At 35.2% G+C, this 12,301-nt stretch overlaps 2 protein-coding genes across 4 annotated transcripts in view; one reads left to right on the top strand and one right to left on the bottom strand.

Annotated features, from left to right (window-relative positions):
• Positions 1-696: 696 nt before the first annotated feature.
• LOC306850861 (malate dehydrogenase, cytoplasmic-like) lies at positions 697-5,348 on the bottom strand. 3 transcript variants are annotated; one of them, XM_079386799.1, is made up of 10 exons: positions 5,273-5,348; positions 4,567-4,665; positions 4,269-4,365; positions 3,254-3,429; positions 3,043-3,165; positions 2,762-2,938; positions 2,404-2,517; positions 1,535-1,624; positions 1,267-1,381; positions 697-955 (listed from the first exon to the last, which is right to left on the bottom strand). In XM_079386799.1, the coding sequence occupies exons 1-10, from the start codon at positions 5,273-5,275 to the stop codon at positions 927-929; spliced, it is 1,023 nt and encodes a 340-aa protein (XP_079242925.1). In that variant the 5' UTR covers positions 5,276-5,348; the 3' UTR covers positions 697-926. The 3 variants fall into 3 exon arrangements, 1 of the variants encoding a protein (XP_079242925.1); XR_013782447.1 differs by having other exon boundaries at positions 703-955; positions 1,204-1,381; positions 5,273-5,340; XR_013782448.1 differs by having other exon boundaries at positions 703-1,014; positions 1,204-1,381; positions 5,273-5,340.
• Positions 5,349-6,073: 725 nt separating this feature from the next.
• The window catches only part of LOC306850381 (WD repeat-containing and planar cell polarity effector protein fritz homolog), a 55,404-nt gene continuing 49,176 nt past the window's right edge, over positions 6,074-12,301 (top strand). Inside the window, 1 exon segment of the mRNA XM_079385983.1 lies at positions 6,074-6,358. The gene's annotated coding sequence lies outside the window, so the exon portion shown is untranslated.

Genomic DNA, 12,301 nt, shown 5'->3' on the forward strand with positions numbered 1-12,301 from the left:
TAACCAATGAGATTGGCTGAGCGCAGCCGGACTGCAGTGTTGCCATGTCCTCGTATTATAAGCATTCTGGATTGCCATTTAATAAAATCACTTATAAAGGGAAGAGTTGCTGGGTTGCGATTTGTTGAATACACTCGCTTAATTTGGGACTTCTTATACAGTTATTCGTAGTACAATTACATATAACACAATAAAACATCGTTTATCAAAAACAGCAACAAACACACCTACCTATTAATCATTATCTAAGACTGAGTTATTATTAAATATTTCCCCTTTGTTAATAGGTGTCGGTATTTATTTACTTAGAGGGCCAGTTGTCTAGTAAAACACGTCAATTATTTGGTATAAATATATAATTTAAGACATCGTAAATTTTGGGATTGTATTTCTATCGAGATTTGGCAACAGCAGGCAAGGCCAGGCCACGTCTGCAGCCTCCCACTAATGACCTTGCAGGACAGAACGACCAGCACTCCTTTCGTACTGAGAATGCAGTGTTACAAGATATGTACAATATTCAGTATGTCTAATATTTCTAAGTGAGGGCCAGAAACGAAAAAATTATCCTGACTCTAAAACACTACATATGTTAATGAATTGACAGAAATACAATATTTTGGCCATTATTCATTGTAAAACACAGTGTGCAAAATAATGTTTTAGTACTGTTAATGTACAAAAACAATGTCTCATAATATTGAGTGCAAGAATGCATTTTAATGTCTGGGTTTTATTGCTGGATTCTACATATAAACATCTGTTACAGTAACCACACTGCCAAATTAAATTAATTAAAACAAGAAACATTCCTTGATCATTTCTGACTCCTGTTAGATATGTAACAGCTGAAATTTCAGTCTGGACAATGACACAGAAAGACCTAATCCATGTACTCTGAGTCCTTTCCAGGCTTTGGTCCTCCTTTATGCAATTCTGGATTGGAAAGGGCAGTCTAGAAATAATTAAAATCTTGTTTTAGACCACTTTTTCTCTTTACATGACAGTTGTGTTCTGGTGGAAGACCAAAAACAAGAAAGGAAACAATCAAAGTCCCTGTTAAACAGCTGGACTAGATTCCAATTCTGAATTATCAGAAAAAAATCCATCTGAACAATTTTAGGAAATTCAAGTACATACAGTTCTAGTATTTGTGTAACAGTTTCAGGGGAAGAAAAAGATTTTCAGGAGTGTTTCACAAACATGCTTCTGGAGTTTTCTGGGCATCTAAGAATGGTGTAGACAGTTGGGTTTCTAGTCACACACCCAGGAAGGAGACAGCGGTGTCTCTTTCCTCCACTAATTCAGCTGCTGTTGCGTCCATCTTTGCTTTTGAGAAGTCATTGATGGCCAGACCTTCAACAATCTTCCAGCTCTTATCCTGAAGAAAAAGAGAAATATCTTGCAATGGTGGCTAAATACAGCTTTCTCTAGTTGAGCTTGATAAATAGATGTAAATATGAATTTCATCTCAGCATTTTGAGTGTAAGGAACAGATATCAAGCATAGATTTGGGGAATTTTTAATGACAAACCTTGATTGAAATAGGGAATGAGTAAATGAGGTCCTCAGGTACTCCATAAGGGTTTCCAGTGGAATAGACACCCATAGATACAAACTCACCCTATAATACAAAAACACACGCAGTTCAGATCAAATTAGCAGTCCTTCATAAATCTGTACAGCATGTGTGCAACATCACAGAATATCATCACAGAACATTTCTATTTCATATTGCTTGGCTTTTTTAGTTCTATAGAGCGCCATCACACTTCTTCGGGACTTTTTAAAAGGCGGACTGTTTTACCAATTTAGGACTTTTTTTGTCCTTGTGTCTCCTGTTTATTATTCGATTTTGAGCCTCCATTTGTTTACTCGTATGTACAAAAAAAAATTACTCATATGTACAAAATTTTAAAATGGAAATCCTCCACACCTGATGCAATAAAATATCTACAGAAGTAGCTCTGTAAATGACTCAGTTAATAAATGACTTAAATATTACATTTAATAAAAAAAAATTGTTGATATATTAAATTTTTTAACTCTAAATTATAATGCTAGGAACTAATTTAAGACATAAACCTAAATCATCTTTTTTTCCCATGAATAACTATTGATTTTACTGAAGAACATACTACTTAAAACTTCTTGAAATGTAATATATCAACACTTTCAAAATTTGACAATTTGAAAATAAGCAACTGTCATAACTACAGCAGAAAAATAAAAATAGCTTATATAATGTTGGACAGTGGCAGGCCTTTGAATCAAAAAGGTTGAGAACCACTGATCTACAGAGAAAACAGTGCATATTTGAACCAATACAGAGATGCAATATTGGTATCAGAACAGTCTAAAACCAATGTCTGTGTGAATTGTGAAAAACCCCTAAAAGTTGACCTCAGAAGTGCCTATCCAGATGTCTCTCATGTGGTCACAGATGGCCTTGGCGGCTGACATGGCACTGGAGAGCTTCCTAGCTTTAATGACTGCAGCACCACGCTGCTGCACTGTCTGAGAAACAGAGAGGAAGAGTGCAATAACTACAGAAAGATTTTGATCATATCACTCCAATCAGTAGTCATATGCAAAGTATATTAATAATGTTGCAACAATAGACCTAACTGTCTTCTTACTCAATATCATGCACATGAATACTGATAAAACATAATGCTCTTGCTTACGCAGTAATGTGGAATAGTAAATAGGCCAACAGTGACCTCTACAGGAAGAGGAAGCCACAGCAGACAGCACTTACAGAAATGAAATCTCCCTTCAGCCAGGCATCGTCCTTCACTGCATCAAAGGCAGTCACGTCCTTCCCCTGCACATTCACCTTGCAGTGGTGGACGTCAGGGTACTGCGTAGATGAATGATTTCCCCATATGATCATATTCTTCACACCGTTTGCTGAAATGCCACAACGTATTGCCACCTAGTGGACACATTGTGTGGTACAAGTTAGTGTGAAACTTAGGCATATATTGAAGTATTTCACCTCTTTGTATTGGTGGGCCATCCAGCAAAGAGCTGTTTTACCTGAGAGCAAGCCCTGTTGTGATCCAGGCGCGTCAGACAGGAGAAATTCTCTTTGGGGATGGATGGGGCGGATTTAGCCGCAATCAGACAGTTAGTGTTGGCTGGGTTACCAACAACTAGAACCTGCATATTAAAACATATTACCTTTAAATTAGCTTCACTTCATTATATTTTCCCTTAATTAGGTCAAGGTTATTGTCCTGTTATTCACCTTGACTGTTTTCTTTGCGTACTTTTCAAGCGCCTCCCCCTGGGACTTAAAGATGGCAACGTTAGCCTTCAGTAGATCTTTTCTCTCCATGCCCTCTCTTCTTGGCATGGAGCCCACCAGGATGGCAGCATCCAAATCCTTGAATGCAACGTCCTCTTTATCAGTGGGGATGACCTCTACAACAAAAGGCACAGACAGTGGTGTTAAAATAGATGGAGGGTAAACAACACCAGCAACATCAGGGAGTCACAAGACAACACACAGAAAAACTCTGAAAATCAAGAACCTGGGTAATGTGAAAGACTGGTTGACTGTTTTTAATATATTATAATATATTACAATACATTGTATTATGATATTATCATAGTATTGCTTAAAAAATCAGTCTTTTAATATATTGGTTATTTTAATAGCACATTAATGCTACACAATCCTGCCAATAAGTCCTCATTTACATTAAATGTGAATTTGTTAAATAATAATTGAAAGATGATGATGATGATTATTATTATTATGTATTGTTTAAGTTAAGTATTTTTATATCAGGTAGGCAATATCTGTTGAAATGCCATGTATTTATTAAATACACACATTATGTGTATTTACTACATATAAAACTTAATTAAATTAAAGTTAATTAAGCAATTAAAATGTGCATTTGTTTAATAATAAAAAGGAGAGAGATGATTTTAATGAATTTAACGCCACAATGCATACATAATCTACGTGGCTTGCTTTTGTTTCTTCATCCAGTTTGGGCCTCCTGAATTTTTGGTTACTGATTCCATGCACTTGACAGGTCACATACTGTCAACCTTACCACATCATCCGCGGATGGGAACTACAATCCTAAATTTAGCTGCCCTTTCAGCTGGGGATCATACAGGCAGCCAATCAGATTGCTCTGAACTCTTGTCATTTGTGCAGTGAAAACACAGGCCTTTAAGACCGCATGGCTGGCACAAACACCACAGGATACAGGGCCATCATTCTGTATTTATGTGTGTATGTGTACCTCTCAGAAGTGGGAGAGCACAGTCCTGCAGCTCCATAACAACACCCTCCAGCACAGGCAACATGGGAGTGATGTCCAACAGAAGCAAAACGACAGGCTGAAAGCGAAAGGGAAAGAGAACATTAGTGCATGTCTTGCATAACTGTCATAATACTGTTTTGGCTTTGCAATAATCTCATCGGCTGTCGAAGACATATATGGTGCCTTTTCCTGGAATTAGTTAAACGGCATGCTAAATGATACAACAGACTTTAATTGGATGTGACGGGACATTGCATAAGCCAAATCCTGCCCCTACCTGATCTTTACCGAAGACATCTCCCTTTGCAATGCTGTATAGCAGAGAGTATGCGATCTGACCAGCAGCACCGGTAACCAGGGCTCTAATAGGCTCAGCCTACAGGAAAGCAAAAGAGATAGCATTATAAACAATATATGTAAGTTAGCATAGAAAATAAAAGTCATATTACAACAACTGGTCAGGACAGACACACTCAGGAGGCTCACCACGTTAGAACATATAAATAGTCCTGGCAAACTCTGCCAGACCTCAGAATGTGTGGGATATTTTTAAACCTGGAGATATTTATACATTTATTCAATGAACTCACTTTCACCAATTGGCACTTCTGCAGACACATTCGTTTGTTGCAAAATAATTTATCTGTATTATATTCAGAATAGTCCAATCTATTATTTTGTATTTTACACAGAATAGAACCTCAAAATGCTCTTAACGGTTTGATATAAGAAATATCCCATGCAAACATAAATGCTTAACTGTTATATTTCAACAAGTCTTTTAATCATCAATATGCTAGTCTTGGTTCCCGATCAGCACATCACACATGTAACAGGTAACTGCAAAAGTGTAATTCCTAAAGTCAAATTAAATTTCGACATTGATTTTCAAAGCCTTGGGTCACTTCGTAATTACATTGTCATATTTTGACAGTAAAACTTACTTTCATTTCAATGTAAGTTGGAATACTAATTTTTCTTACCATTTTCAGCTGGTTGAGAACGACAGCGGCTCTCCCACTACTCGGGTGATTGCAGAGGTCACCCCTGTTTTCCTCTCGACCCAACAAGTTGCGCGTTTCAAGTGCCTTCTGGGAAATGTAGTTTTTAGTGGCGCTACAGTAGTTCACTTTGTTGAAATAAAAACTACAATTCTTACAAGGCACTACAATAAATCACAGACTAAAAGATCCCTCTTCCACGAGTCGTGTATGGGACGTCCGACTTATTTCAGCGAATCGGTTCTTTCGAACAGTTAACGAAAGACTGTTGTTTTATTTGCGGCCATTATTCGGGTCATTAAAACATAGACCTAGGTTTAACTTAAATATATTTTGCATTTAAAATAAACAATACAAAAATGCTTTCAATTAGCTTTTGCACTACATACTACAATAAAAAACTACATATTTTCAGAATGTTTTATTTATAGCCTTTTTATAGCTTGTTTATAGCTTGAGTAATTCACTATAGGGTATTTAATTTGAAAGATTAATTAATTTGAAGATTATTGTGCGTGATAAATATAATTTGCTCACAAAAATAACATAATAAAGCAGTTTATGCGAAATAAATGCAAAAATTGTTTAAGATTTCTTAATTTAAATATTTTGTGTAAGTTCAATTTGGACAATAAAGTATAACTGGAAAATAACCAAAACATTGCTCATAAAGACAATTTAATATGTTAAGAATCGATAGGGTTTCTGAACTCATGTAAATGACATCTCGACGAAAGGAACAACCCGGAAGATATTAGAGTACCGTAATGTTTAGAAAACAACGCGGGAGAAAAGTAAACTGATGGAGTCGCGTCCGTTGCTCGGAGACTCTAGAAATCATGAACATGTCAATGGTTAGCAATAGCTAACAATCCCTAAAAAATATCGTGTGTAATGTTTAAAAGTTACATAAGTTATTCGAAAAAGATCGCGTTTAACTGCGACAATTTTATTTATGCTTGTATTTTTCTGAAGTTATAAGTTATTCATTTGTAGTCGTCTGGCAACAAACATACTAGACATCAATTCAGTCATTTGGAGATCAACAGATTATTTGTCAACTAATCGGTAAGTCCATGAATGATGAGAGAGTCAGAGTATCCTGTGCACTGGAGTATTTCAGAGTGGCGAATCAAACATGTGTATGATAAATTAAATGTATTTTACGCAACGTAGGAGTAAAGACGATTTCACGAGAGTGGGGAAAATATTAGTATTAGTGGACATGTGGTCTGTGCCATTAGATGTACTACAGATCTATTATTATGAGCTGTTTTCTAGGTAACACAATAATTAATAGGCTAGACTGTAACAAGGACAGTGACATAAATATGATAAAACGTATAAAAACGAGGTTATATCTTATATCCACTCTTTATACAAACTCATGATACCATATTTCCCCACTCTGAAAAATATTTTCAGTTAGTAAGAAGAATTGTCAGTTTATTCAAAGTCTAGTATATCATTCATAAAATTGATATGCAAGCTTAGAAAGTACAGCCAAGAGTAGCTATTTGATTAACACACAGTACATCTTGTTATGATAGATGTATTTCTCTGTCTCCTATGTTGAGAGGGTGAGTATCTGTATCAGTTCAGTGCTGTAGGAACCCCTGCTTTGTGTGAGATATGATCTCTCTGCTGCATTTTACATTTTAACCGCCTGACAAAGGAGCTGAGGTTAATGTTGCTTCCTTATTAGATGTCCACACAGAGAACAACACCAAACACTCTTCTCCAAAACGCAGAGGAGATGGCAAGCTTTCAGTTTATGAGTGCTTTTTAATTCTGTTTAACAATTGCAGTCATATAGTTTTTGCCACTCAATTATTTTTGGAACAGAATATCATAATGTCTGAGCCTCCCTACGTCCCTGTCATTCTTATATTTTCTTTCTCTCTCCCTCAGGCTCTTTCATTCACTCTGTGTATCGTGAGACTGGTGTTTAATAACACCTGCGGTTTTCTGTAAAAAGTGAAGTGTGCTATGCCTACACGATACATATTTTTATTCTGAAATAAATTTAGTTAGATACTGAAGTAAGAAAGTTTTAATTTAACTTGATTTAATAATTTTACATTATGCTGATTTGAAATATATTATAGTACTGGTGTTGGATAAAATATAATTAAATAATAGTTATCAATAATTAAATTAAATCAGATTATTTAGGTGTTGACATTAATAAATTATATGCAATTAAATACTGTATTAATTAAATATGTAGGCTTTTAATAACAGTTTTAAGCATTTGTTCTTGTCAAAGTTCTCTGTGAAATCCAAGTGATTTTATGCATGATATTTGGGCTTTTTAAACAAACTATTGTAACCATTTGCTATTTTATCAGATCACTTTGGAAAACATATTTAACCTTTAAATCACACAACCTTTGCTCTTAACCATGACAGCATTGTCAAACCAGTAAATACAGCTGAAATATTTTAATAGCGCAGTATCAGATTGCACACTGTGAAGACTGAAATTCTAGAATAATCCAGACCTGCTTCAACAGGCCCCCATTTCAGACAACTCTTTCCATGTCAGACTGAAAATTAAACCGAAATCAGTCAAATGAAATGATTAATAACAGATGAAGCAATATTTAGTCTGATTGACTGCCTGATTTGTTTTGCACCCTATAAATAGCAGGGGATTTGTATTTGTATGAAGCACTATCAAGCGTTTTTGGTTTTTGTTTGTTCATTTCTCAACCATTAAGACTCGTTGAGTAAAAGGTTATTCAGTACTCTTAGTTCAGATAAATAATAAGCTGACTGATTTCAGACATCTCTTTGTGGATTAAAAAGTCCTATCTCAGCTGTCATGTTTCAGATGCTGTCCCTGATTCAGTGCACCTCTATCAACTCATGCTCTAGTGACTTTAGCTGGTTTCTGCCCTCTCCCCCCCTTTTTTTATAATGTGCTGTTTTTCACAGATTTTGTGAACCTGCATTGTTCATGTCATGTCAGTGGGACTGTTTGTTATTGTGTCCAATGCACATACTGCGACTGGTGACATGAGGATATTCATGGTCTGTGCAGAGAGGGAAAATCAAAACAATACCTGTGAGGGATTTGAGAACATCTGCACTCTGTGACCTCATCAAACTATGCATCAGTGCAGAGATGCACTGTGGGATGTGTTATCATTTACATGCCTGAGTGAGATAAGAAGAGGGTGAAGGAGAAAAATATTGTGGGTTTGGATGAGAGTAATATAACCTTATAGGTAAGACCAACTACATTTGGACAGTGAAGTGTGATATACTGTATTTGACTATTTTTTATTTTTAAGGCATTACGTTTATATATACTGTACATACCTGGGCCAAAATCTGAATATTCTGAAATATTTAAAAAAATTTGCACTACCGTCTAAATGTTTTGGGGTCAGATTTTTTTCTGAAAGCAATTAATACATTTATTCAGAACGGATACATTACATTGAAATTTCAAATAAAGGCTTGTTTGTTTGAACTTTCTATTCAAGATTCAAGATTCAAGAGTTTTATTCGTCACATACACAATTATACAGAGTATAACCAGCAGTGAAATGTAGGTCAGGTCCGCTCCAAGGACAGTGCAATTATAAAGTATACAAATATTAAGAGAAGAAAAGTAGAAAAAAATAAAAAAAATAGAATAAAATAAAAAGATAGATAAAAAATATAAATATAAATGTGCAGGTCAGTATGTTGTTGACTTAAATAGTACTAAGAATTCATCAAAGAATTTCCTCAAAAATATTAACTTTCAGCATTGATACTAAAAAGTGTGACAATAAAGACTGGAGTATTGGCTGATGAAAATTCAGCTTTGCTATTACAGTAATAAATAACATTTTAAAATATATTAAAATACAAAATACTTATTTTAAATTGTATTAATGTTTCACAATTTTGCTGTTTTTACTGTATTTTTAATCAAATAATGCAGCCTTGGTGAGCATAGGAGATATGTTTAAAAAAAATTACTGAAACTTTTGAACGGTAGTGTACATAAAACATGAAAGAGAACAATGGAGTATTTTTGGCCCCATTTTTTAATATCTAGCATTTTTTTTTTCAGTGTCAGTGCAATGGCATTTTTACTCATTGGTTTCTGCAAGGTCATGGCATGTAAATGAATTGTATTATAGCATCAATGCTCCATAGTTGTTGGTGTTTTTTGTTGCAAAAACTGAAACTACTGGTATTCGCCCATAGAAATGAGAGAACTGGCACTATAGCAGTATGAAAGTGCCAAGTATTATGTGTACATGGACGTTTTGTAATCCATGTTGATTGGATTAAGATTCCCATACCCTTATTTTGTGATTCTAAATCTTTTTATGACCTCTGTATCACAATGATCTGCTTTATTCAAAGGTGGTTATATCTGTTGGTGATCTGGTACCGCCTGCAGTGACTCACCAAAATCCTTTACCAAATGACTATTATCTCTTTTTCATTGTCTGTTAGCAAAATCCATCTTGATAATATGCCATGTCTCAATGGGGTTACGTGAGAACTGTGATGTCCACCCTTTAGGTGTTTGCTTGTATTCTCACGAGTTTATTTCTTGGCATGATTTTAGATTATTTGTCTAGTGCCCAAAGTTTGAACTGCAGTACTGTTTTATGAACATTAGGTGCCAGTGTAGCACTTGTTTTGTAGCGTAATTCCTATAACGAACAGAAATGCTAGCAAACAATAAATAAGATGCATCTTAAAGAGTTTGAACCTTTATATTCCACAGATCAATGAATGGTTTCATTTTAATTGCTCTCATTTTTAACCTGCGCTTGTTTGGACTTTTGATAGCACTACATTTAGTTCCAGGCCCTTGAAACCTGACTGGAAGTAATTGAGTGAGCGTTATTTAGTTTCTTCTCCTTCAGGGGTTTTAAAGACAGGCGTATTTCAAGTTGTCACATTGTTTTACAAATGTACAGCTGGGTTCTCCTGGCTTGTGATCATTCTAAGTGCTCTTTGATTTAGCTTCAAACAACAAAGCCCTCAGGAGTATTTACTCAAGAATGCTTTTTCAACCCCAGACTTACCCATGCCCGTCAACTACACACTCTGTCAGCCTCAAACTTTCCCATGCCTAGCAGCCACACACACACACACACACACACACACACACACTCTGATCAAAGTGAAAACACACACTTCACCTGCTTATAAAGCAGCCCCGCCCTCCAGCTGTCAATCATCCTGCCTTTCCTATTCAGTGCCTCGTAAACACGCCATAAAATCCATTTCGAAATCAAAGCGCTGAGATATTGATGTTAATTTAATTTGACAGCCCATATAATGTTCCTTTTCCCTAGCATAAGGCTACATTTGTTGTTTACGCAACAATAATGTAAAAAAAAATGAGATAAAATATAATACAGTTTTTTACATGCTGTATATAATATTTTGTTGTTATTAATTGTTTTGTTTATATGTATGTGTACACATACACAAAGGCTATAAGTATGTATATGCAAAAGCTTTGAAAAGAGCTTAAAAAAATTAACTGATAATAAAAAATCTTTTAAAAAAGAAATTTTATTAAATATTTTTATATAGATAGATGAAGTTTCAAGCTGTTTTTTTTTTTTGTCTTCTGCATTATAATTCACCAAAAACTCTTGTAAACAAATATTAATGAACATATTACAAATTAAGATATTACATGGAATGTTTACACTTGCAAAGATTAATGTCACACACCAAATTGCAAAAAAAAAAAAAAGTGAACTTTAACCTAAAATGTTGATTTTGAAAAGAAAAAAGGCAATTGACATCTTATATTTTAGTTCCTCAATATGACAATGTATAATAATATTATATATTTAGATCTGTATGCTATTAGTGATGTATTATATTAAATTGATTAATAACAGGCCTTAGAACAGTTTTGATCTAGATCACAAAATGATTAACTCATAAGACTGGTGAACTGGTGCTTGCCTAAATAAATCTGGTAAATTGTAGTTCACTCTTCATCGCAGTGGATGGTGCTGATGGGCCATACGTGACCCACATCAACGTTGTATTGTGTTGGGTCTGTTGCACCTGTCTTTTTTTTTTGCTTGCTTCAACAATGCTCTTCTTAGAGTTCTACACATCCACTGCACTCATCTAAAGGAGTGAATCATTGCCTTGGGGATCAGAGTGTTATTCAAGTCGGCCTTTCTGTTTGATTGTAGCTGTCCAGCAATCAAAACATGTTGCATTAATTCAAATCCCTTAAACTGGACAGGCAGTCCTGGCCTTCACACTCTCCTGAACAATGGTGAGAAATGGAGAAACAGAGACAGTGAGCAACCTGGACCAGCTCCTGAGTTTGAGGTTTGTTTTTCTGTTCGTGTCTCTCTCAGTCAGTGTAGGGATTAGGCCTGCAGTTGCCGTGCCGTAAGTTACCATACAGATGTTAGCTGGGATAGCGTTGTCATGCCATCCACGGCCTCCTGTCTTGGTTGATGTGCTAGTTGGGTCCTCCAAAAAAGCTTGCTTGTGTGTATGCAGGTGTGTGTGTGAGCACAGTATCATTTGTCATACAAAAAAAGCTTGATAGTCAAGTACAAACAGTTTAGACTCTTTCAATCATCGGTGTTTGCTTGTGCCATGTTGTGCCTCTTTTATCAAAGTCATCAAAGTATATACTGATTTAGAAGTGTTGAAATGTTCAGCTCAAATGTCTGTTTAAGTTTGTCTTTATGTGTTTATATAGACAGTGCCTGGCTGTATGGGAGTTGATAGGTTTAAGATACAACAAAATGGTCTGTTTGCCTTTGTGGAAACTCTTAATCCAGACCTTGAGATGTAACATATGAAGAGATTTTTTTTTCTTAAGGATTTTTACTTGCCTTTAGATAAATTTCACCAATCACAAAGCCATAAATATGATAAATAACTGTTTTGGCAGCACTTTATGTGTGTGTATAAAATTTTCATGACATGTATATACTTGCACTGTTCAAAAAAGTTTTTAAAGAAATTAATGCTTTAATTCTGCATAGATGCATTGAATTG

This window comes from Barbus barbus (genome assembly GCF_936440315.1).
Source record: "Barbus barbus genome assembly, chromosome: 30".
Lineage (NCBI taxonomy): Eukaryota > Metazoa > Chordata > Actinopteri > Cypriniformes > Cyprinidae > Barbus > Barbus barbus.